The sequence below is a fragment of the Microcebus murinus genome, chromosome 19, assembly GCF_040939455.1.
Source record: "Microcebus murinus isolate Inina chromosome 19, M.murinus_Inina_mat1.0, whole genome shotgun sequence".
Lineage (NCBI taxonomy): Eukaryota > Metazoa > Chordata > Mammalia > Primates > Cheirogaleidae > Microcebus > Microcebus murinus.
The window spans coordinates 44,054,398-44,081,845 of NC_134122.1; the positions used below are offsets into that span (position 1 = coordinate 44,054,398).

Genomic DNA, 27,448 nt, shown 5'->3' on the forward strand with positions numbered 1-27,448 from the left:
AATTCATGAATCACTAATAAAAGCAAATTCAATCTTTAAATTTGTTAAAATTTTGTTCTTTGACAGAGGAAGGTAATAAAGTTAATAGTTAAAAAGCAGAAGCAAAAAAGGATAGAAAAACCAAAACCAAGAACATTCAGATAATTACATAACAGTAATTTGATTAACTTATATGTGCTCAAATGCAGTTTTACATATATCAGGAAAAGAATTTAATTATGACAATACTAACTTCTGCATAAGTTGATGCCTAAATTGATGAGCCAAATCTTGGACCTTATTGTATTTCAATACACATACATCCTATTACTAAAGTACTTAGATCTGGCAGGGACCTGAGAGAATTCAAAGTCCAACAGCTCAACCTAGGAGGTAACCAGCTGGCCAAATGTGCTGCTGGAGTGCCAGCCCTGTGCTTAGGTTTGGGGCAAGCTCACCTGAATCACACACAGTAGCGATGTCACCTGAGGTTTCACTGGCAGAGACAGCTGTGACAGGGCTTTTGTGTCCCGCCAGACTTTGTACATAGCACAACCTGAAAGACAAAAGGTATGAATTTTCATATGATCATTAATTATATGCTATTTTAGAATTCTTTTTCTCAGTCTATGTACACATTATTCATAAATGTTTTCCTATCTGATCTTTTCAATAAAATTGAAAATTTTAATAAAATTATAAAGGTAATCTTATTACCTTTAAGCATGTATTTCATGCTTAAAATTATTAAAATGTAAAGATATTGTTTTAGTGTTTTCATTTCATATGGTTAGAACTGACATATTAAAAATAGCTATGTTTGAGTTGGAGACTTCTGTACCTGTTTAAATCCCATATGATGCAGGTTCCATCTCTGCTCACACTTATCAGAATACTGTATGGTTTGCAAACAAATAAGCTGGTTATCTCTTCCGTGTGACCATAGAGATGTATCTGAGTCTCCATTTCTATCTCTGATGGCTGAAATTTAAAAATTGAGTATAAGATAAAAATCACAACAAAGTATCCTAGTATACTATCTCAAAAATAACATAACCAAAGTGATTCAAACGTTCTTCTCAAATATATCATTTTTCAACCCTATCCAGTTCAACTTCTTCAAGAGTAAAACTAATAAAGAATTTAAAAAATTTAAAATTGCTCACAATTTCAAGTTATATGTTTTCATTTTTTTCATCTATTCTTATCCAGTCTTTGTTGAAATACACATGTATTTTTATAGTTATAATATTGTCTTACAAATAAATAATTTCCTAGTTTGTATTTTACACATTCTCCTATAACCATTTTCCAGTTTTGATATTGTCTTCAAAATAATTTTTAATGGTGTTATAATATTCTATACCGTTAGTATGCCATAACTTACTTGAGCATCTTTCATTGACAGACATTTAAAACTGTTTCCAGTTTTTCAAATTATAGATAATGCCATAAGTTATCAATGCATAAAATTTTTGTTCCTCCTCTGAATTATTTCTTTAGAATAAGTTTCCAGAATCCTACTAGTGGGTCAGTGAATATTAATAATTTTATAGTTCTTGACAATGTACATTTAGAAGGTGTTGCAACAACTCATGATGCTACCAATGGTAATGGGTCCCAATGCCATTGTTACTTGTCAACAGTTATGGACTGACTTTCTAAATCAAAGGTTGCAAAGTGTGCTCTGAGGTCCACATTGGCTCACAGATGCTAGATGTTCACACAGGATTTGACTCCTGCTTTCTGTGTTAGGCTAGCTATTTATTATCATAAATTATTTCAATATTTCCCCTTCAAAGTATATAAAAAAGCAGAAGGAATAAGTATAATAAAGAGCTATATACTGACCACCCAGTTAAATCTTAGTGTTTTATATTATCAGTTTATTTTTTAAATAAAGAAGGCATTAGGCCGGGCGCGGTGGCTCACGCCTGTAATCCTAGCTCTTGGGAGGCCGAGGCGGGCGGATTGCTCAAGGTCAGGAGTTCAAAACCAGCCTGAACAAGAGCGAGACCCCGTCTCTACTATAAATAGAAAGAAATTAATTGGCCAACTGATATATATATATAAAAAATTAGCCGGGCATGGTGGCGCATGCCTGTAGTCCCAGCTACTCGGGAGGCTGAGGCAGGAGGATCGCTTGAGTCCAGGAGTTTGAGGTTGCTGTGAGCTAGGCTGACGCCACGGCACTCACTCTAGCCTGGACAACAAAGCGAGACTCTGTCTCAAAAAAAAAAAAAAAAAAAAAAAGAAGGCATTAAACATACAACTTGTGTACTGTTCTATATCCTATTTCCTCTCCCTTGTCAGAAGTTACTACTATCCTAAATTTTGTATTTATGTTCCTATGCAAATTTTTATACTTGGACATATTGTATTATTTTTCATGTTTATGAGCTATATATATATATATATTATTCTGCAGGTATCTTTTGCATCTTGCCTTTTTGTTTGCCATTATTTTTGAAGTATATATATTGATATATCAGGTGTAGCTTATCTATCTTAACTGCCATATACTCCAGTGTTATAGCCACACAAAAATACATATTTTACACTTCACACATTGACTACCACACTAGAAAAAAAATATTTTTTCTTGAGGTCACGGTATTTTACTATGAAAATAGAATAAAAGCTATGAAAACAAAATAATCCTTTCCAATTTAATGAAAAATTTGTTATATTTTATTATTTTCTGTATGTGAGTTATATGCAACTTGAAAAATAGTGACATGGCTCCCAAAGTAGAGATGTATGAGTTATATATTCTTCACAAGACTCTGGGCTCAAAACTAGTGTGGGTTTAATACAAATCACATGGCAGTTAATGTGTTAAAGAATCAAAAGACCAGGTAATACTAGGGTCACAGTCTTACTTGGAACAACTGGCTCAAGCTGTGTAGCAGCTGCCTGTTTAGCTAGGGTATGTGACCTACAACTGAACACAATTACAGGTACCTGATCAGTTTTTAAGAGGGGCAAAATGCATAGGCCTGGGTCCCTGGGCCCTCTCTTTAGAGGGTCGCATTCTGGCTCTCTGACTGTGACCCTCCCCACAACCAGAAGTCTGTAGGGTCACTGGGATGTGTCCAGAACCCTTTTCAGACCATGTTTTGGGGTATCTGGGACCAAGGAATTCCCTGCCCAAAGGAGTATGAATTGCTTCCTTTTCTGCTTGAGCTCTGTAGCATTTAAGTTTTTGATCCACCTCCATTCTAAATCTTTGAAAATGTCCTAAGTGTTAAACGACAATCAGGGCTGCTTTAAATTATATTTCTTTTATCATAAGCAAGTTGCAATTTTTTCATATATTCATGTATTTCTTTAACTAACTTTTTTGTGTGCCTGGTTTTGTGTATTTGTCACTACATTTTTAAAAAGTATTTATAGGAATTTCTCTATTTGCAGAACAGAATGCAAATATCTTCCCTGTTTCTGCCAGTTGACAAAGACCACCACTCCAGTCTAGGGCCACCCTGATGCAAAGTCAAGTCTTTAAGAATCCTGGAAAACCCAAGGAATTCCAACCTAGGCTATAATTTCATGCAAGAGTTGGTCGTATCCAACTCATCTTCACTTTGAGAGTATAGCCCCTTGGGGACCAGTCTTTTGGAGGAGGGCTCCCTTGGGACTCCCCAGCTTGCTTGGTCCATAGGTGTTTTTTATTTCTCCCCTAAAGGGCTGTCCAAGGACAGTGTCAATGTTCTAGGATTGACAAGTAGTGTCTTCAAGGCTAAAGATTCCTTCTTGCTTATTTCACCTCTCTGGCTTAGTACTTTCTTACTAGCTTGTTAGATCATTGATGCTTTTAAGACTTAAAAAAATTTTTTGAGTGCAGGTATCTTTTTGATAAAATGACTTCTTTTTCTTTGGGTAAATACCCAAAGAAAAGTGGGATTGTCGGGTTGAATGGTAAGTCTATATTTATTTATTTGAGGAATCTCCATACTGTTTTCCATAGAGGCTGTACTAATTTTCAGTCCCACCAACAGTGTACAAGCATTCCCTTTTCACTACATCTGTGCCAACATTTGTTGTTTTTTGACTTTTTTAAAAATTGTCATTCTGATAAGGGTAAGGTAATATCTCATTGTGGTTTTAATTTGCATTTTCCTGATAATTAGTCATGTTGAGCATTTCTTCATTTGTTTGTTGGTCATTTGTCTATCTTCTTTTGAAAGGCTTCTGTTCATGTCTTTTGCCCACTTTTTAATGTGTTTTTCTTTTTCTTGTTGATTTGTTTGAGTTCTTCGTGGATTCTGGATATTAGCCATTTTTTGGATGTATATTGTGTATATTTTGGATGTATATTGTGAATATTTTTCTCCCATTCTGAAGGTTGTCTATTTACTCTGTTGATTATTCCATTCGCTGTGCAGAAGCTTTTTAATTTAAATGTTTATTGCAGCACAAGTTACAATTGCCAAGATGTGGAATCAACCTAAGTGCCCATCAACTCATGAGTGGATTAAGAAATGTGGTGTAGATATACCACAGAGTACTACTCAGACAAAAAGGAATAAAATAATGTCTTTTACAGCAACGTGTATGGAACCAGAGAGCATTATCTTAAGTGAAGTATCTCATAAATGGAAAAACAAATACCATATGCACTCTGTAATAACTGGGAACTAATCAATGGGCACACATGAGCACAGAGAGATGCAAAAGTCACTGGAAATCACGAAGGGGTAAGGGGAGGGGAGGGGAGGGGAGGGGAGGGGGGATAAAAACCTACCCTATAGAGTACAGTGAACACTATTTGGGTGATGGGCACACTAATAGCCCTGACTTAAGCGTTATAAAAGCTATCCATGTAAAAAGATTTATACCCCCTTAATATTTTGGGGAAAAAAAGACCTAAGGAATATATATATAAACAACTATGATGGGATAAAACATATTTTATCTATATATTTATATTATATCAAAATATAAATGTATATTTTATATTAAATATAAACATTTTATAAACATATATTTATATATTTTTTATCCAGTCTTAATTATTTCAGGGGAAGGTTATTCTGAATAACTTTTTAAAGAAAGAGGAAATTTCCTACTAGAATTTCTTTGTTGGCCACGATCATAGACATTTTTAATAATGACAAACAAGTGATTCATATGTTACAGAGAGAGAAGCAACCTGGAATGCAATCCATTCATTCATTCATCCAGCAAACACTGCTAAGTACCTACTACTATGTTCCTGTCACTGAACTAGGACTTGGGGAAACAGAGAGATGATTCTTTTCTTCCAGGAGCTCTGTGGCAGCTACCAAAGTGAGAGCTACCAAAGAGGATTTTCACAGAGAACCTCAGGGACCCACAGATCAGCTACTTCATCAGACTGGGGGTGGCGGCGAGTGGGAGAGAGTAAAAGAAGGATTCCCTGAGGAGATGACATACGAGCTGAGGTTTGAAGAACTGGCGGGATTTATTCTGACAAAGAAAAAGGACTGTCAAAGGACATTCTGGGCTAAGAAAGCCACGTGTGAGGGAAAGGAGACATGACAGTTTATCCTCTAAGCAATGAGGAACCACTAAAATGTTTTAAACAGGGATAGTATGATCCAGTTGGCATTTTAGGAAGACTACTGTAGGGCCTACAAGGAGAGTCACCTCCAGGGGCATGAGACGGGTGGCCAGGACACCAATGAAAAGGCCACTGCAGTTATCGGGGCAGGAGGTGGTAAAGGGCTGAGCTGGGGCAATGGGCGGAGAAGATAGGTTTGACTCATTTTTATTTATCCTGCCAGGGAATTATTGTGATTCTTTAACTCAAAATTCATGTTTTAATTCTGAAAAACTCTCAGTCATTATCTCTTCAAATTCTGCCTTTCTCCCATTCTTTCCTCCTGTAATTATTAGCTGCATTTGGACCTTCCCATTCTAGACCCGTTATCCCTTCTTTCCTCATCTTTTCTTTTTATCTCTCATGTTACATTTGGTATAAATTTTTCCATATCTGCCTTCTTCCAGTTCACTACTCCTATAGTCTTCTATTTAACTAGCCATTATAATGAACCAGGTGTGACACCCTGGGCAAGTACAAGAAGGATTAACTCTTGTGTTTCAGTGTTCTCATCTGAAAATGGGGATAATAAAACCTATATCAAAGGGTTGTTGTGAAGATTCGATGCATTAGGACATGTAAGAGCTGAGAATGATGCCTGATACAAAGTAGGCGTTCAATAAGTATTAGCCATTATCTTTATTATTTCATTTCTGGAAGTTCTACTTTATTTTCTTCAGTGTTCCATTTTTAAAGAGAGCAACTGGCTCCAATTCACTGAGTACAGATTAATGCCTTGCCTTAACATCAAAACTAAAGTGAGGTTAGTGTTCTATACTTGACAAATTACAAGTCTGGGCTCTTCTGGCCAGTATTTTCCTAAAGTTTTAGGCCATTCTTCTACTGACCATTGTATTGCCCATTCATTTTTGTAAAAATTATGCTATAAGGAATATAAGAGCACAGATTTATTGACCTGTTCTTCACCTTTTACTCTGTGACATGAATAACAGTTACAGGGTAAATACAACATAGGGCCTCTAATAGTAGTAGTTGATAATTTTATAAACTCTGCACTTTAAAGTCATTGCAAGAGTAAGTGTTACGAGATAATTTCCTAACAAGTCAGAAAGTAATTTCCAGTGGGTGAGTAGGAATCTTGTGCTGGCCTCCTTTTAAATAGTGTTCTTAAATGAAGCAATATACTACTTTGGATAAGCTGCTTATATAGTCTTCTACCACCACCAATTTAGAGAATAGAAACATAGGAGTTTACTTATATGAAGATGATGTGGCCACATTATTTAATTAGTAAAAGAATGACTCAACAGCAACTATTTTACAATCACTTATAACTTTTAGAAGACATTTTTTCTCTAACATTTAAATGGCTTATAGGTATCAATCATATATAACAAGTCAACTTAGTCCTCATTACCTAGAATGCATTTTAGAAGACATTTATCTTAGGCGATTCAACAGAAATTTACAGTGCTGAAAGTCAGATATGCTATACTAGCTAAGGAAGGTGTTTCATAAGATCTCCTTGAAAAGATTTTCAAACAATGATTTTGGCCACGTTCCTACATGGCACTTGTGAAGCCTATCTTTTTCTGTGTTAAAGTCAACCCAAAGGGGAAATTTGGAACATGAATACTGTTAAAATTATAGCATTCAGTGGCTTGGGAAAGCTGCAGAACAGAAACTAGTGAACCTGAGGTGCCTCCTGCTGACTTCGCAGGCACAGGGTTACAGCTGCAACTCTAGAGACACCAGAATGGTGGCACGGTCCCTGAGAAAATGCAACAATGTCTACAGAAAATCAAGTAACCTCTCCTCAAAACAAACAATGATAAAACCACACAGCTAAGTTGCATTTTTGGCACTGTTTGAATAGTAATTGTTATTAATAATATCATGACTTGATTACCTAATACTTAGGAGGAAAAAAAAGAATCTCTATAAATGAGCTGAAAAAAATATGCTCTCAGGCGAAGAGTGTAACTGAGGAAAGGCAAGCAACATAAGCCTTCACAAGTCTACCTGAAAGAAGTGTACCTCTTGCTGTATGTAAATTATACTAGCTATACCCTTGATCTGCTATATGCAAAGCTATTCTGTGCACAATTTTCCTATACTGATAGCTTAACCTTAAAAAAAAAACCCAAAACCTATATTGCATACTATTAATATGTTAGTGCACAATTAAAAATGCAGAAGTGAGGTAAGCTAAGAACAGGGTGTTCAAAGTGCTGGGGAAAGCAAGAGGAAATAAAGAGCAAAAGACAAAGTCAGTTTTTAAAAAGGTGCTTATGTCATGGTGCAAAATGATCCAAGTATACAAGCAGACAACAGCCCTAGCAGCAGGATTTAGAATAGATTTATAGGAGAAAGGAAACAGAGGGTGAGCTCAGAAGATTAAAGATTTAATAGTAGCCATGAATATTAGCAATGTTATACAATTAACATCCATTTTAAGCCTTTGGGGATAACAAGAAAAAAGGAGACATACGAAAAGTTATAACACGTCTCTGCTCAGATTCCTTAGTATTCTTTTTATCATGGTATGTGAGAACCTTACCATTGGCCTTAGTCTACTTTTCCTACCATGTTTTTGCCATTCTTTCCCCACATGTTACACTTTACACATAAAACTATTTGCCACCCCCTCAAATTACCATGGTTTTGATCACAGGCTGTTGTACAAACTGTTTCCTCTGCCTAAAATGTTCTTTCCTCTTTATTCTACTTGTAAAATGATCCTTTAAGATCCACCTCAAGTGGAATGTTTCAGGCTCCCTGACATCTGGTTGGCCCCTCACCTCTGCTCCTCTAACCTGTGCGTGTGCTTTTCTTAGAGCATACAATCCACCATCCTGCAATAATTTGCACACACCTGCCTCCTTACCCTGCCCTTCAGTGCATCCTGGGCATCCTGTCTGGATCACTGCAGCAGCCTTGTAACCACAGAAACCAGTTCAGTCTGGTTTAACTTTGTTAGTAACAATATATAACAAAATGCAACACAAGGATGAGTTGTTTTTCAGCACAACAGATCCCCAGCTTGCAGGTCATGTTAACCTGAGCGTGGCCGGATGAACCAAGCATGCCTGACTTGTTATCCCAGGGCCTGCTGGAAAGAAAGAGTCAGCTACAGGCAGAATCTAAGTACTCAGAGGAACAGAGACTGAAGAAGCAAGGGGGTGTCTTGTTTTGTTGCAATGTGAACTTAAGAGCCAAGGACTCATCACTACCCCTTTGCACAACTCAATTAGATCACACCTCATGGCATTTTCTTATCTCTCCCATAGTAACTCTCTGCCTATAAAACCTGCTCCCTGGACTCCAGCTTGGGGAGATAAGCGTTAAGCGTTGCCTCCTGTATACTTGCCAGTCAACCTGCCACAAAGCCATTTCTTTTCTCAAAAGCTGGTGCCATGGTGTTGGCTTCTATGTTTGTCAGGCAGTGAGCCCATTGCTCAGTAAGTCTTCTCATGGGTATCCTGGTCCTCAGTCCCATGCCCTGGAAATGTTTCTCCTTGCAAGTGCTATCGTGGCCTTCTTAAAATGCTGATTGGATCATATCATTCCTGCTTACCCTATTTTAATGGGTCTCTAGGCTAAGAGACAGAAACAATATTATGGTCACATTTATAGCCAGGGAACCATGGCAAAAGAATCTTAAAATGGGTTCAAAAGGAAATAAGTTTGATAGAAAAGTAAGAAGAACCTGGAAGTCACCCAATACCAGGAATATAGATTTCATCCAGTAAAGTGTATTTAATAATATAATGAAGAGAATTATAATTTTAAAAAGGCACAGAGAAAATTCTAGATTAGAATGATGATTACTGAGTTATTGCCCTAAACTTGCCACTTATCCTCAACTGCACAACAGGTAGTTAATTCCACTCCAGGTGGTTGATTTGAGAAGGGAAAAACAGTAAATTAAAAGAAGCACTGCACAATGTGTCTTTTTTTCTTCATTAGAATGTTTTATGATTACAAAATCCTAGAAGTTCAGTGAATGGCTAAAAAAAATTTCTTTCAGTAAGTGGTAGAAATGAAGACAGGCTACTTGGATTTTGCTGTCATTTAATTTACCTAGAGAGTATAGGAATATTGAACAATAGGGTTTCTAAACCTTCAAATTTGATAGAATCTTGTGGTATACTCCTAAGATTCAGGTTGATTCCGAGAATATAGGCAAGCATCAAAATGTCATTAACAAGCTTAAATACAAAACAGATCACAACTCAAAATACTACCTCTAAAACCAAAAAATAAGACCTTGTAATTACTTTCAAAAATTTTCATGATCCTAATAAACCTGAAGAGCTAAATCTGTGTCTGTTCAACATTTTAAGAGCTAATGTGGGGAAAAGATCGAAGTACAAACATTTCAAGTTAATCTTATGCTTCATGAAGGTTTTCTTCTTCTTATGGACAAAATCCCAAACTACCCACACAGAGAGCCCAGGACCTACCATGCTGCTTGTAAATCTGTTTGTGTAGGCTGTGATGACACCACATTTGCTTCCAGTAAACAGCTGGCAACTGTCAGGCACCCAAGCACAACTAGTCACCTTTGAAAAAAGACAAATCAAAGATTATCATGTTTTAAAAGCACAAGAAATGCTTCTGCTTTTCTGACTATTATTTTTAAAAATCTCAAAGTTTAGGTAAACATTGTACTTAAAATGATTAGAAAGGTGCCAGATATAATAATAGAGTATTCTGTAACTGTAAGCCAAATGCCTAAAAGTTGTTTCCAAATGAAAATGTATTGTAATGCATAGTCTGTGATTTTACACACACACATACACACACACACACACACAAACACACATATATATATTCATTTTTTCCTTAGAAATTATGATTCAGGATTAATTAGATCTAAGGTTGAGAGTGTGTATGTGTGTGTCTTACACATTTATCTGCTTTTTAAATTTCTTTTTTTCTTTTTATGTCTTTGATGGGGAAATAAGGTACACATAAATAGAGATACTGCTTCTAATAGTTCTAAAGATTGTTAAGCAGGAGAAGAAGGAAAGATAAACGTGAGTGTAAACGCTTGTATTACTCTTTTGGTACAAAATCCTTCAGTCCTAACCATGGAGGTACCATTCAGGTTTGGGGCAATTTTCTGTGTGGCCTGAAAGGTCCTTTTTTAGCACTAGCTGACCCCCACCCAGTGCCACATCTACAGCAGCTGTCCCCAACTGCTCTGCTCCCCTTGTGCCACTGCAGCGTCACCTCCCCTCGCCACACTAAGTGAGGTCCTCAGCCCCAGACCTCTTCCTCTGCGCTTCAAGGCGTCTCCCAGTCCTCTCATTCAGAGGAAGCATTTCTGTTTTCAGGGCCAGCCTTGCTCCCATCCCACGGGTTCCTCAGAACCCTTGTCCTCTCTTATAGTTTCAAACTGTCTTTTGCTGGCTTCTTCCCCTGGACTTCAAATGTGTTTAAGTCTCTGTTACCTGTCTTTAGAGTAGACATGAAAAAAAAAGTCTCTGCTACCTTAGAAAATGTCTATTGTTGATCCTAATTCTTCTTAACTCTCAATATACAATTAGGGTTCACTGGATCCAATTTTATTTTTTCAGTTTCTTTCCTTAGTATTCTATTTGTAAAGCTTGATACTGCACAACTTTTACTTTTTCTTAGAGGTCTTCCAAAGAACAAAGAGAAAATAACTTTTTAAAAATATATAAAATAAAACTCATTTTTTTCTTGCAATTTCCATATGGATCCATTGAATCTTTTATAAACTTAAATTACATTATAAGATTTTGTGTGTGTGTGTGTGTTTTGAGACAGAGTCTCACTCTGTTGCCTGGGGTGAGTGCCATGGCGTCAGCCCAGCTCACAGCAACCTCAAACTCCTGGGCTCCAGTGATCCTCCTGCCTTGGTGTATGCTACCACGTCCAGCTATTTTTTTTCTAATTCTAGTAGAGATGGGGTCTTGCTCTTCCTCAGGCTGGTCTCAAACTTCTGAGCCCAAGCAGTCCTCCCGCCTCAGCCTACCAGAGTGTTAGGATTACAGGCGTGAGTTACCACATTCAGCCACATTATAAGGTTTTAATTATCTTATTTTTTCTGTCTTGAAACATTTTTTTAATTTCATCATTCTAGGAATTATTTCATTACTAAACATTGACTATTCCCTACTATACAAAAAAAAAGAAAGAAAGAAAGAAAGAAAGAAAGAGAGAGAGAGAGAGAGAGAGAGAGAGAGAGAGAGAGAGAGAGAGAGAGAGAGAGAGAGAAGGAAGGAAGGAAGGAAGGAAGGAAGGAAGGAAGGAAGGAAGGAAGGAAGGAAGGAAGGAAGGAAGGAAGGAAGGAAGGAAGGAAAGAAAGAAAGAAAGAAAGAAAGAAAGAAAGAAAGAACGAACGCACCAAACACATTAAGAAAATGGGAGAATGATAGAGTTTCTCGAAAGGGTAATATATGAAATAATTGTCATCTTTTGGTTTTCTTATTGCATTGTCCAAAGTATGGTGTCATCCCTCAAGAAAGTAACTGGCGACATAATTTCTGCAGTCTGTTTCTCTTAGCTTGCATGGAATACAGTTCAGAATTCAGAATTTTTCCACTGTCTAACAATAATAACAAAGAGAAGAAAACTGACACAGGAAGATGTTTAAAAATTCTATGGGTAGTCAGAAGAGGAAGAGCCATCAGGACTCTAGACTCTAATGATGATGATGAAACTGATCATGTAAGTGAAACCTCAGAGTGTTAGCCTTCATAAAATAATATCCCAGCTGAATTTTCACAAATTAAAGATTGAACAAAGATGTATCCTTAGGAATATATCTAAGGATGAAAATGAACTATGGTATTCTCGTCCAATTAGTCATTTGACTAGAAGTACTTTATCACACAGTATTTTGCTACAAAAATCTGGAGCACTTTGCTTTGCAAAAAGGACTTAAGAGAGTATTCTTTCATCTTTATTTTATCTATTATGATAAAAATAATTTTGTAATGCTTAAATCCTTATACATTATATATATGTAGATATATACATATAGATACATATACATCATGAAATATATTTCAGCCTTTAAAAAGATGGAAATCCTGTCATTTGTGATAACATAAATAAACCCAGAGGACACAGTGTTGAGTAAAATAAACCAGGCACAGAAGACAAATACTGTATGTTCCTACTCATATGTGGAATCTAAAAAAGTCAAAGTACAGAAGCGGAGAGTAGCACAGCAGTTGCCAGAGCTGGGAGTGGTGGTGATGTGTATGGAATGGAGAGATGGCCAAAGGGTACAAAAGTTTCAGTTATACAAGATGACTACGTCCTAAAGATCTAATGTATAACATGGTGATTATTGCTAATAATATTGTGTTGTATTCTTAAAATCTGCTAATAGAGTAAATCTTAAATATCTTCATTGCCCACACAAAAAATAATAACTATGTGAGGTGATGGCTATATTAATTAGCCTGATTATAGTAATAATTATTTCACAATGGGTATATATATATTAAAACATCACATTGTATACCTTAAATATATATAATTTTGTCAATTACAGCCCCATAAAGCTGGAAAAAAATAAAATAAGAACTTTACTTAAAACAATCTTTACTGAAGCTTTGGATCTGCTAAATTACTATTAATAGTTAATTTACTTGGCAAAAACAATTTGACTAAATGCTTGTCTTTGTACTAGAGAAAATATATTAGTGAATGGAAAAGCTTCCTAAAAGTATTAAGTAAATAATTTTCTATCTTTGTCCTCTCTTCACACCATGTCTAATCGGTCACAGCCAACTCTTACACAAATGCAAGGAAAGCCTAGCAATGAGAGGAAAAAAGATCTTGACTGAAACCTTACAAAAGGTTGTATCTTTAACACTGCTTTGTCATTCAATTAATGCTGATGAGAATTTCATTTCTTTTTCATCACTTTTCATTGGAAAGTTAACATGTTTGCAAATCCAGATTATTGACAACAGCAGTGAGCTATATTGGCTCATAAATCTATTTGTGTTATTATATTTTGACAAGTAAAATGTATTATATATCTAACTCCCACTGCACATATTTCTCTTTTTTCTCCCAACTTATAACAATCTCAAGAAAGGATACAGTAAAAAACATACTGATCCTATGTTTTTGTGTTTTCATTTATTTTGTAGACTCATTTCCAATTTAGTTATACTGTCGGCTTTGCCATGATTTATGGTTATAGTTTGTGTTTGGATATATATTTCTGTTTGCATAAAAATGCTCTGATTAATGCAAGGCTGATATGTTTCAAAACTAAAAAAATTCTTGTTAAAAAATTTTTTAATAAGGTTGTTTTTCATTGTCTCTTTTTATTCTTACTTTTGTCAGTTTCCTGGTACTACTGTCAGGAATATTGAAAGTTATGCAAATAAGTCATTGTTCCCCTTGCTTTCCCTGCCAAAAATTCCCCCAAAGTAGCTTACTCCATTTTTAAAGAGCTCAGGGAATGGGACACATTTTAGGATACATGAAAAGGCAGCAGGTGGTATGCAGGTAATGGAAATGGTAAGAGAACTTCTTATGGCAAGACAGTTAAAGAAGTAAGGCTACGCATACAACTTAGTCTATAACAGTGTGGCAGTACTGTATATTTATGAGGTGTTTTATAGTTTACAAGTTTCTTTCACAAACACCGGAAACATTTTTACAACAGCTTTCTGAGAGAGTAGTATGAATAGTAGTATCTCAGTTTTAAAGAGGAGGAAAGAAACAAGTTTGGAAAGGTTAAGTTACTCGCCAAAGGCTACAGTTAGTAAATAAGAAAGCTGGGACCTAACACAGATTAATAGGGCATTAGGCTCAATGACATCAGGATGCCTGAATACCCAACCCATTTAGGAAAAATCAGGTATAAAAGATGGCACTGTGGTTACAGAAAATGACCAATTGACAAAAGTGAGTGAACACTGAGAAGAAGGCAATGCTGATTTTGTTTAAACACTGTGTCCTCCCCTGATGCGGATTATGACAATATTCTCTCAGTGAGAAAATGGGTAGAAAACAAATTTGGAAGACATAGTCAGAACAGCAGTAATTAGGAAGTCTGTAGCACTATAAACATCAGCTTCTTGATTGGACTCATTGCAGGATAGTAAAAACCAGCTGCTATCAGTCTGATTCCTTTTTTAAAACATTATATTTAATTATTATAAAGATTACACAAAAAAGGTACCTGGTACTGTTGTGAACTTTGTATAAAATTTATTGGAGGCTCACTTTGTTTACTCTTCAACCTTAAAATGTTATCAGCATAACCCCAGCTCAGGATGGCTGACCACTGAATGTCAGTACTGTTCATGCTTCTCACACCTTAAGGAGAGGAGAAATAAAAGATGGTTACTGCTCAACTGTTAAATGACAGCCAAAAAATTACAGATTAAAGCGTGAATTTATTTAGCAGAACATATCATATGGCGCAAAGTCATCTTTACATCCCTAAGATGGAAAAATTTATTTTTGTTTTATTCATTAATGCTAACAGAATTCTAAGAGTGGAATTAGATTCTTTTTCACTTGCGTTGTTTTGGTGGGGATTTATTTGACTTAAAACTAAAATTTCTGTTATGACATTTTTATAATAGACAATGACAGTCAAGCTTACTCTATTCAAGTTCTGAGACACCTTTCTTTTAAAAAATAAATATAAAAAAAAGATAACAAGATTGAAAAAAAATAAATAAATATGAACTAGATACTGTTTACATTACTTTCTAGATACTCAGTGCTGAATAATCAGTATGGACAACTACTAATACTAGAAAGAGAACACTGGTAGAGTAGAAGCAACACCTACCCTGAGAAGGAATAATTTAATCATGCCAACTTCAGGACTGTGCACGGCAGACCTTCATTAAAGGAGATTATGTTCTTCTCTCTTTTTTACAACATAGTGTTATGTCCTTTTCACATAAAGCTTTGGAAATTTTGACATCCTTTCACAGTACTATTTAAAATCTATACTGAATATAACTAACCGCAGCATAAATGCTGTAAACAGTACTGCCCTCGAAATCTGCAATGTTTTAAGTTCTTAAAGGAGCATGTGTTTTATTTATTCTTGTACCTACCAGAATATCCAGCATATAACAAGTATAACAAATAAATATTTCTTGAATGAATCAATGGCACACTGAAAATGTAATTCACAGATTTCTTTTTGTTTTGTTGAGTAAAACACCAAATGTTGACAACATTTGCAACAAAGGAATTAGGAAATACTCACTAAATTTGAGCTCCTCTAAATATATGCTGCTAGGGTAAGGAACCACATATGATGAGTCTTGAGCCCTCTCCAAATCTACCACAGTATCTGGCTAGTAGCAGGTGTTCAATAACCCACATTTCTGATTCCAGTAATACAAGATGCAGTATCTTTTTTTTTCTTTCAGAAAAAGAAACTTTTCCTTTACCTATTAGAACAATGGATCTTAAACAGGAACTTGCAAGAAAATTGGTTTTCAGCATTTGTAGGCTTGGACTCAAGCCCCAGAGATTCTGATGCAGTGTGTCTCAAGTGGGACCTAGACAAGTATATTTTGAAAAAAAGCACCTCAATCAATTCTGAGGCACAGTCAATTCTCAAGTAATTGGTTTATATTGGGCTTAAAAATCATTAAAACCATCTAAGTATAGTTGTTAACATTGTATTATACATGCATGTACAACAAAGCAAAACCACACAGCTATTTTATATGACAGTGCTCAACATATTCCAGTTGTTAACAAGTGGAACTTTCACTGCAAATTCCACTTGTTCGTAAACACTTCTCTGGAATGCCTACATGGACTGTTAGTGATGGGTCTACACAGTAAACATTGACATCGCCCCAGGCCCCAGGGCATTTATAGTCCAACACACACTTATTAAGCACTTGGAATGCACCAGGTACTGTGCTAATCATTTTGATACATTATTTCATTGAATCTTTACAGTAAATTACCTTGTGAGGTAAAGCCTTTCATTATACCTATTTTATAGATTCTGACAAATCCCAAATACATTCTGCAAGGAAATAAAGTGTAATTTGAATGAACACAGCTATTAAGGGCACACTAAAGGCTTGTGACTGTAGCGGCACAAATAAGATAGGCTGAGAATTATATTTGACATATTTAAGTTCCATAATGCTAAGTGACAATACCAGCCCTTTCCCTTTTGCTAAATAGAGATAAACTTTCATATATTCTAATTAATTGTTTTACAAAGTAAATCATTCACACATGTTGGTACTTTAAGTATTACTAGTGGTAAATTATGAAGTACAATACACCTCATAACTAATTGCAATAAATTGGTATCACAATAATTATGATAAAACAGATTTACTTATCCTACTAACTCTCTAAACTTAAGTGTATGCATTATTCCTAACAACTATAAAAACAATTATTCATTTAATGATAGAAGTAAGAACGAGCCTGGCCTGGCCAGTAAACCTAATTTCTTTAGGTGACTGATGTGTGGCCCAGGTCCTGGCAAGCTGGTATCACATTGCAGGCAGAAGGCTACACGTGGACTCCAAGGAGCATAGTGCACAGAAGGTGATGTTAAATGCTAGCAGTGCTGACTAAGAGGCATCTGGTCCACAAGTTGGCTTTCAGGCACATCTGCATACAGCCTGATATGAACAGATGACTGCCCTCAGTCATTCATTTTAGTACCTTAAGTTCAGTAAGTAGGGAGAGTTCTTTTGCATCCAGTGAAATGGTTAATTTGGAAGGGCTGAGGGATTACTTAAGTGGAAAATGTCTCTAGTTTTTCAGGGTCTACTTGACATTTAGAAATACGAAAAGGCCTTGACTGCATAAGCACTTTTCCACATGTGGCTTTCAGTGAGTCAGTGCGTGAGGAGTCAGAAGAAGACTGCTTTTCAGAGGTATATGTTTTTAAAACTATTTGCAAGTCTACTTGACTCCTTGTTTCATTTGCTTGTTTGTTTAAACCAATGACTATATCTCCTTCTTCCTTTTTTTTTTTTTTTTTTAAGAGATAGGGTCATGCTCTGCTGCCCATGCTAGAGCACAGTGGCACAACGATAGCTCATTACAGCCTCAAACTCCTGGGCTCAAGTAATCCTCCCACCTCAGCCTCCCAAGTAGCTAGTACTACAGGTGTACACCACCACACCTGGCTCCATGACTGTATCTTCTGAAGTACTAGATTTGTTGGTCAAATAAATCTGCTTTTCTGGGGTTCAAGAGCCTCAAAGTATATATTTATATCAAATTGATAATGTTTTCATCTTGTGAACATAACCATTCATTCTTGTCTCCTTCAAACTCCTCCTCTCATTTCAAACAGCACTGCACTCAATTTTCATTTTTTTCATGTAGTATGTTTTAATTCCTACTTTGCACTAAATAGCCACAAATTTGAGAAGAGTTTCTCACCAATGACTCAGATAAATTTAGAAGTGAAACAAAATGACAGCACAGATGAGCAGGAAACACTCAAATCTTATGAAAGATATATCCAGAATGATTTTCATTATGTTTTATTTTACCTTGCTCCTTGCTATATGTCATCAGAAGGCAGAAATTTTGGGACAAACCACAGATTGCTCTGGTGGGCAGAGCCTGGAGGGAACCAAATCTTTCTCCATGAGGCTGGCTGAAGCAGACCACAGGTACTGGGGCACTTGGGGAACCCACATACTCTCCCCATTTCAAGCCTTTTATCCATGACAAAGGACTCTAAAACCAAGGAAAGTAAAAGTATGCTTTTTAAAAAAGGTAGTAAATACAGAATTATTTCTAATTTAAATTCTAAACAAAGTAACGGAAAGTAATATAAATTATAAGTTCTTTGAGGGCAAGAATTATTTTATACTTTTTTATTTCCCTACGCTTAGCATATAGAAATATGTGTTCCTTATTTGATTTTTATTCTGTGGCTCTGGCCTAACTTGCATTAAACTTTCTGGCTAATATTTCAAAATTCCTTGAAATTTGAGCAGAAAAAAAAAGGATTTAAGTGCATTCTTTTCAATCTAGCTGAAATATCTAAAGTTGATACCTATGGGAGGATTGTAATTTGGCAGTGTGCCAAGCAATATACCACATGTAGTACAGAAAATCTCACTCAGCTATGACTGACATCAAGGAACACCTCTGATTTGTCTGTGTGCCTGGAATATAGTAGGTTCTTAAGAAATGTTTGATGAATGAATTGAAAAGTATTTATCTATGGAGCATATTGAGAGGACTAGAACATCTCCAGAAAATACTAGTAAGTACTAGAGAAGAAAAGAGATAAGGAGTTGTCAGTGAAAAATAGAAGAGGAGGAGCTTGAACAGTGGGATTTGGGTTTAGAAAAATGAGAGAAGACTCTGTAGAGTGATACTATGTTCCTGCCCATGAACAGTAATGAAAGTTTCCTCCACTTCAAATAAAAATATTTACCAAGAAATTTTAAAATCAAGCAAAGAAACCATGCCGTTTTCAGGAGTTTCTCCCAACAGTTCTATTCTTTTTGTTCTCTTTTCACTGTTTTATCCTCTATTAATCTCTTTTTTTTTTCCTTTTTTTATTTTGGCATATTATGGGGGTACAGATTTTAAGGTTTCAATAAATGCCCATTTCCCCCCCTCCCCCCAAAAGTCTGAGTCTCCATCATGACCATCCCCCAGATGAATCTCTTCTTTTTAAATAGATTTCCCCTCTTTCAGACATTTAAAAGTTTAATTATTTTAACTCCTCAGGGGAAATGCTACATAAATCTAATAAAAATAACACACTAAGCAATTTTTAGTCAGTTCCACAAAAAACCTAATGGTTTTCAGTGAAAATCTGCTTATGTTATTTTTCAATGAATGGAAAAAAAAAAAACATCATTGGCCTACATATATTATCTTTTAAAAATATATGCCACTTTAGGACCTCTAATAATTCTGTCAGATTATTTTGGGGACATGTTAATATACAGTCTTAAATGATATCAGAGTCTTAAAAAATGAGTATCTCTGGAAAAGCTGAAGAGCTTCAGGAATGCTAAAGTGGGAACAGAGAGGTTAGGATCAGATATTTTGAAAACAAGCTTTTTCTAAAATTTTGTCTATCAGTGTTAAAGTGGAGAAAAACGTGTGCTGAGCTAAAGTTATGATTTATCATTCACAATTCTTTGCCAGAAAATTCCTTTTATATAAATTGTAGATTGTAAACTTTTAGTTTTTCAATTACTCACAAACATACAATGGCAACCGTTTTACCTCATAGTATGCAGAAAAGAAGAGTGCTTTGTTTAAATGTTTTCCATACAGCTCTGATTGTTTTAAACTTCAGTGATGAACTGCAGTTCACACAAGCATATCTGGGTCATCCAGATGACCCCTTTTATAACTGAGGACTGTTTATCAGTTTCAGGGCTGGTGTTTGTATTTTGTGTCGATGTCAAGTGAAGGCCCAGGGAGTCAAGGAGCAGTACTGTGTGGAAGGCTTCACGGTGGTTCAAATAAAAAGCAGTGGCATAAGTGTCATTACATGACACACAGAAATGCAGCAAACCAAACTTTAAAGAACTTGTGCTTGAGAAGACATTAATTTAAGAAATAGTGAGTGTCCATTGTATGTCAGGCACTGTCCTAGGAACTGGAGATACAGTGATGAAAAAGACAAAGTCCTTGTCTCCATGGAGTTACCACACTAGCTAGGATGGGAGAGATAGACAAATAAATAAACAAATACATATACAATATGTCAGGTGGTAGAAATGCCATATGAAGCAAAATGAAGAAGGGGAAGAGGACTGAGAATGATGGAACTGCTGTTTTAGATATAATCAGATTTAGATATAAATCAGAGCTGTATGAAAAGCGTTTAGATGGAGCCCAGGCAAGACTGTGAGGAAATGTCTGTGCAGAGACCTGAATGAATTGAGTGAGCAAATGGGGCTATATCCTGGGACAGGTTATTCCAGGTAGAGGAAACAGTGCAAAGGTCCTGAGGTGAGAATGAGATCAGTTGGGACCACGTTTCCACTGTGAGCCTTTATATAACATATAATAGGCCAACTTAAAATTAGCAACTAGTAGTAAATTAAATGGCACTTAGTAATTTTCAGGGATGCACTGTAAAATTATTTTGACATATTAAAGTAACCGATTGCAGTTAAAAATAATGACCCTGGTAATAATAGTGACTAAAATGATTTGTGAGGCTTCAGAAGCATGAGATCAAAAATATAGCTTTCTACTATGAAACTCAATATTGGTGATTTGGTTTTAGTAAAACAACACTGTCTATCATATTAATATTTTTTAATTAAATTTTATTGGTTGAATAAGTTTTATTTGTATTGACATATGTTAACTATAAGCATGAAGAATTTACATCTAATGTTCTGTCTGTCATAAAGTGATATTATTACAAGGAAAAACTGTCAAAACAAGGTCTGTGAAAACCTTTCCTCTTAAAATGGATTGCAGATTACTACAGTTTGAGATACACTGCTTTATTTCATTTAAGGTCCTTCACAACCTCTTTTCTTTACCACGTCATTTTTTGTGATTTCCTTCTGCAAACTCTTATAATACTTTATGATTCATATTTTACAATCTTACGCTACTTTTTTTTTTTTCGGCATATTATGGGGGTACATCTTACACTACTTTTATAACGAAGAGCTGAGTTGAAGATTAAAATCTATTTTACTTTTAACCCTTTGCACTAGGATGTCGAGTGTGGATAATGTCAAGTGGATGATGAGGAAAAAAGCAAGCGAGTGCAAAGGGTTAAGGCTTGCTTGCTTTATTTTTCTATATCAAAGTAAAAATTATACCTATTTCCTATTTTTAGAGGCAATACTTTTTATAATTACAATCTGGAGAGGCCAAAAAAGAAAATATGGAAAGTTTCCCCTTAAGTGTAAACCAGAACATCCATACCACTGGTCAGTCCTTTTGGTTGAAGATAATAACCAGTACGCATGTGTACACTGGCATACCCATGCGTAAACTGCTTTCTAGTACTGACGGTTCCTCCCCTCTTGTTTGCAAAATCCTGTTATGTCACTGCCTTGGGAAGCTTTCCCTGGTAATAACCCTTCTCTCTGCTCTCTAAGGGAGTCTACTGGCTGACACAATCAATTCGTTTTTCCTTGAAGCTTCCCAAAGCACTCTCTTCATATCCCTAACACAGCATTTACCTCGCACAGGATATTGCTTTTGCTGCCTGCACCTGTCTTGTGCTGGCTGGTGCACAGCTTTAGGCCAGGACCTCGCTATTCATTTCTGTGTCCCTAGAGAGCCTAGGAGAGAGCCTGGCATTGCAGGAGTCTAATCAGGTTTTGGTGAATTCTATTGAAATCCAAATAACATACCGGATAGGTGATTTCTTTGACCTGTTCTCGAGTCTCTCTGAAAGCAAACTGCACTAACAACCCCACAGCAGCCGGAAGCTCTCCTTCAATGTTGAGTTTGGCTCCAGGTCTGCCTGCATGAGCTGTATGGAACAGCTGACGAGGAGTCTGCCCATAGGTTTTTATCATGGTCTCCAGTGCCCGTCTCTGAACTGGATCTTCAACTGCAGAGACATCCATTCCAAAATATGTCTATACAGTACAAGAGGAAAAGAACAAAAGACATGTAGCATAAACTAAGACTTGGCAATAATACCAAAGGGAAAAACAATACTTTTTCTTTTCTAGCCAATGGTTTACTCCTCTCTATTTCAAATGGAAATGATTTAAAATTGCTTTTGATCATTAATGGTCTGAGATCAGAATAGAAGTAATCAATGTTTCTGAATTGGTGAACAAAAATAGTGTATCTTGACTATTGGTTTTAATTACGTATGTTTATAAAAGTCCTTTCTAATTTAAGACCTGAGAATATGTATGACCTCATGCATAATACTAAATTATTGAAGAAGTTGCTTGTCCAAAGTGATATACAGGAAAAGGCAAAATGAAGTTATAAAAAAACAATGCTGGTAGGTAGTTCAAGAGAACATTATTTAGGTTCTAAAGAAAACTGTAAGTGAATCTGAAAGAGTAGTAATGAAAATTATAAGCTCTTTAATGTAAAAGGTATTATTACATGTCTTTGCTTAGTGTTGTCATCCCTTAAAATCAGATAGAGAGCAATGTTCATTTACTTCTTTATTTCTAAAGCTAGCAGTTAGTAGCTGAGTACAGATTGGCCATATTTTGTGTATAACTACTTGAACAGTTTAGGTTTTGGCATTTAATCAATCATAGCAACTTTCATTTACATATCTAGATATAACATGTCTGTAAGTGCCAAAATAAAATTTCAAAGATACTTCACAAGTTAAATAATCTTTAACACTATTCCCCTCACCATCACTCTCAGTACCAGGGATCAAATATTTGTTACAGATGTATATTTAAGCAAGGCATTTGTAATGGCTATTTGATTTAATGTATTAAAAAAAAATCAAATGATGACTGGTATAATCCTATAGCCAGAATTCTTTTAAAATTTAGTTTTCTCCCATTCTGTAGATTGTCTGTTTACTTGTTAATTATTTCCTTGGCTGTGCAAACGCTTTTTAATTCAATCAAGTCCCATTTATTTATTTTTGTTGTTGCTGTGATTGCCATTGGGGTCTTTTTCATGAATTCTTTGCCTAGCCTGATATCTATAAGAGTTTTTCCAACATTTTCTTCTAGAATTCTTATGGTTTCATGCCCTACATTTAAGTCCTTTATCTATCTTGGGTTAATTTTTGTGAGTGGTGAGAGAGATGAATCCTGTTTTATTCTTCTGCATGTAGCTATTCAGTTATACCAGCACTATATATTGAATAGGGAGATTCTTTCCCCAGTGTATACTGTTGCTTTGTCAAAGATCAGTTGGCTGTATGTGGATGGTTTTATATCTGGGGTTTCTGTTTGGTTCCACTGGTCTATGTTTCTATTGTTGTCCCAATACCAGGGTGTTTTGGTTACTATAGCCTTGTAGTATAGTTTGAAGTCTGGTAATGGGATGCCTCCAGATTTGTTCTTTTTGCTTAAAATTGTTTTGCTATTTGGATTCTTTTCTGGTTCCAGGTGAAGCATAGAATTATTTTTTCTTGTTCTGTGAAATATGACATTGGTATTTTGATGGGGATTACACTGAATCTATAGATCACTTTGGGTAGTAAGGACATTTTAACAATGTTGATTCTATTGATCCATGTGCATGATATGTTTTTCCACTTGTTCGAATCATCTGTGATTTCTTTCCTCAAGCTATATATCTGATAAAGGACTAATAACCAGAATCTACAAAGAACTTAAGCAAATCAGGAAGAAAAAAAATCAAACAACCCCATTAAAAAGTGGGCAAAAGACATGAACAGAAGCTTCTCACAGGAAGATAGACAAATGGCCAATAAATATATGAAAAAATGCTCAATATCACTAATCATCAGGGAAATGCAAATCAAAACCACAATGAGTTATCACTGTACCCCTGTTAGAATGGCTTTTATTAAAAAGTGCAAAAACTATAGGTGCTGGTGTGGATGAAAAGAGAAAGGAACGCTTATACACTGTTGGTGGGACTGGAAATTAGTACAACCTCTATGGAAAACAGTATGGAGATTCCACGATGAACTGAAAGTAGAAGTACCCATTTGATCTAGCAATTGCATCACTGGGTATTTACCCAAAGGAAAAGAAGTCATTTTATCAAAAAGACACCTGCACTTGAATGTTTATGGTAACACAATTCACAACTGTAATGATGTGGAATCAATCCAAGTGCCCATCAATTCATGAGTGGATTAACAAAATATGGTATATGTATACCATGGAGTACTACTTAGCCATGAAGCAGGATAACTTAATGCTTTTTGCACCAATTTGGATGGAACTGGAGATCATTCTCCTAAGTGAAGTATCTAAAATATGGAAAAACAAATACCACATATCTCACTATTAAATTGGACCTGATGAGCAAACATGTGCATAGAGGGAAGTATATCTCAAAGGAATTGGGGGGTGTGTGGTGCAGATGGGATGTGCAAAAACTACCTAAGGGGGTGCAATGAACACTATCTCAGTGACAGGCACACTTTTAGCCCTGACTCAAGCATTACAAAAATGATCCATATAACCAAAAACATTTGTACCCCCATAATATTTAGAAATTAAAAAAAATATTTTAAAATATGGCTTCTTTATATTCTGTGATATTGGTTTCTGTATATTAGTGAATGATGAATTAAGGTCAAAAGGCATTTCTACATGCCTTTTAAAAATGTTAACCTTTATTTATACTTAATTGTTAGCAGACATTATCCTATATGAATTTTCTTCCTCATTTATGAGGTTGGTATTATAATTTACATTTTACAAATTTGTACATTTAGGTACAGAGAGATTAAACAATTTGCCCAAGGTCACACAACAAGTGGCAGAGTCACAGAGTGAGGATTTGAACTCAATTCTTAATTCAGAAACTGTGTACTTAATCACTACTTTGTTTTGCCTCATGAATTGAATTTTATTAAATTCTTAAGAACAATGGCATAAACTCTGTCTTTTTAAAAGTACTAAAGTCCCAAAGAAGCAGTAAAACTTTCATTCAGATGAGAATTACCTTGTATATTTAGTCTTCAAATACTTTTAATGTGAATTTTATATAAGAATAACTGAAAAGATGGTGCAGGATTGTAGGCACAGAGCATATTCAAGTTAATGTCAAAATTCCTAATTGCTTTAAAAGTCACATTTTAAGATCAAATGTAAATGAAGCAAGAAAACTATACCTGAAGCTTTGCCTTTATTTTATACTTGATGGGGTTTAGGACATGCTACCCCAAAATATGGCACATTGGCATATTGAATATTTTAAGTTGAAGGAATCTGATGAACAGCATGTGCAGGAAAGACTTTTGACCTTTTCCTGAAGCAGATCATAATACCTTCAGGGGAGAGGTGCCTTCCCTATACCCATAGGAAAGGAGCATCCTTATTTTGGAAGACAGAGGGTCACAGAGAGGAATCTGAACAAACAGGCTTTGCTATTTCCCCCAGTTGATTACACTTAGCGCATACTACATGACTTTTCAGTCTTCATCAAATCTAGCATAAAAGCACTCAGGTTTAACCACTTGTCAGGGGCTTTATTTCTTTAGGAAGCTTCTCATGTCACATGAAACTTGCATTAAATAAATTTGTATGTTTTTTTTCTTCTTAATCTGTTTTTCTTTTCTTTTTTTTTTTTTTTTTTTGGCAGAGGCCTCAGCAAATTAACCTAAGATGGGTAGAAGGCAAAGACACTTTTCCTCCTCTATATACTACTATTATGCATAAAATTATTATTCACCAATTAAACTGTATTCTCCTTTTTAAATAATAAACTTTCCCATAGCATTTATTTTCTATGAGAGTCATCAGGAAGCCTGTCTTATTCTCTCTTCTAGACTGTAAATCTCTTAAGGAATTTAATATTACCTTAGAGGTATTCAAAATAATAATGGAACAAAAAAAAGATTTTTATTTTAAAACTACTTTTTGGGAATGGATCACTGGCATAATAAGCTCAGATATGGAGTGTTTTACTGTAGGTTCTGTGTGTACCTCTTAGCTGCATTTGTTATAAGCATTTGTAGATTTGTTATACTCTCCACAGAAAATTACAGTTGGTAGGGAAATCCAAGATCAATCTATTCTACCTCCTAATTTTAAAGTTAGGAAAACAAAGAGGTTAAATGTCTTATGCAGTGGATTAGTGGTTAATCTGTTGTACTTGTTTTTGAGTAGCCACTAGGCAGTACCAGGAAATATTTTTCTCCTCAGAATTTGTATTTTACTTCCTGTTCTTTGAGGAATTTCCTTTGAGAGGCCTCATTCAGACTCTACTACCACATTCTGGCAGGTACATCTATCCCAACTTTCCTAACCCTGCTCACCCTGTTTGAGTCTTATTTACCCTTAAATCCCAGAGCCTAGCAAAATAAATGTTTCCTGAATAGATAAGATTTTTTTTTAAACTTAGTCTATTTAACAATATTGAAAAGCACATGTCAAAGTATAACAATTCTACTTCTAGGAATTTATCTTAAGGAAATGAAGATGTACATAAAGAAAGGACTTCGGGAATATTAATTTTAAAAGCAAACAAATCCTAGCTAAATATCCAAAAATAGAAGACTGGTTAAATAAATTATCATACAGTCACACTTTAGAATACAAGTTGAATCCCTTATATGAAATGCTTAGAACTAGAAGTGTTTCAGATTTCCTATTTTTTTTTGGATTTTGGAATATTTGCATTATATACTTACCAGTTTAGCATCTCTAACCCTGAAAATCTGAAATCCAAAATGCTCCAATGAGCATTTCCTTTGAGTGTCATGTTGGTGCTAAAAAAGTTTCTGATTTAGGAGTATTTTGGATTTTGGGTTTTTGGATTAGGGATAGTCAACTTCTATTAAGTACCCATTAAAAATCATGTAGAATGATAACTAATGACTTGAATATATTTAAGACTACCTTGTTCAGGGAGAGAAAAAGGTTACCAAATAGTATTAATATTATTATTATATAAATGGAATATATATATATATATATGTATATACATATATATATAAAGGTCTGGAAGATGGTTTCAATATTTATCTCTAAATGGTGATGTCAAAGTTGATTTATTTAAAAATCTTTCTTTTCCTAGTCTGTATTTTACACATTTTTCTAAAAAGCACAAGCACTTTTTTCTGAAATAAGGAAAAATAATGCCATTTAAAAATAGAACATATATGTAGAATAATGCACTGAAAAGAGTGAACATAGCAAGTTTGATTGCTCTCCTTGGAAAGGCCTGCTTGCAAGGTCAGCCTCTGGCTAGTGTCTGGGAACTTGGATTTCAGAAGAGTTTCCAATATTCCCTAACTGATAAAAGAGGCTTACTGTGCCTGAACAGTATGTACAAACAATGCAGTTTATGCTGAACACCTACTTA

The 27,448-nt window shown here is 35.3% G+C and overlaps 1 protein-coding gene across 5 annotated transcripts in view; it reads right to left on the reverse strand.

Annotated features, from left to right (window-relative positions):
* Nucleotides 1-27,448, reverse strand: part of LYST (lysosomal trafficking regulator) — a 408,790-nt gene that overhangs the window by 10,924 nt on the left and 370,418 nt on the right. For all 5 annotated transcript variants that reach the window (XM_075995487.1, XM_075995488.1, XM_075995490.1 and 2 more), the window contains 6 exons: nt 21,853-22,083; nt 18,040-18,229; nt 14,709-14,845; nt 9,988-10,086; nt 821-960; nt 438-535 (listed from right to left, as the gene is read on the reverse strand). In XM_075995487.1, coding sequence (XP_075851602.1) covers nt 438-535; nt 821-960; nt 9,988-10,086; nt 14,709-14,845; nt 18,040-18,229; nt 21,853-22,083 — 895 coding nt within the window. The remainder of the gene's footprint in view (nt 1-437; nt 536-820; nt 961-9,987; nt 10,087-14,708; nt 14,846-18,039; nt 18,230-21,852; nt 22,084-27,448) is intronic.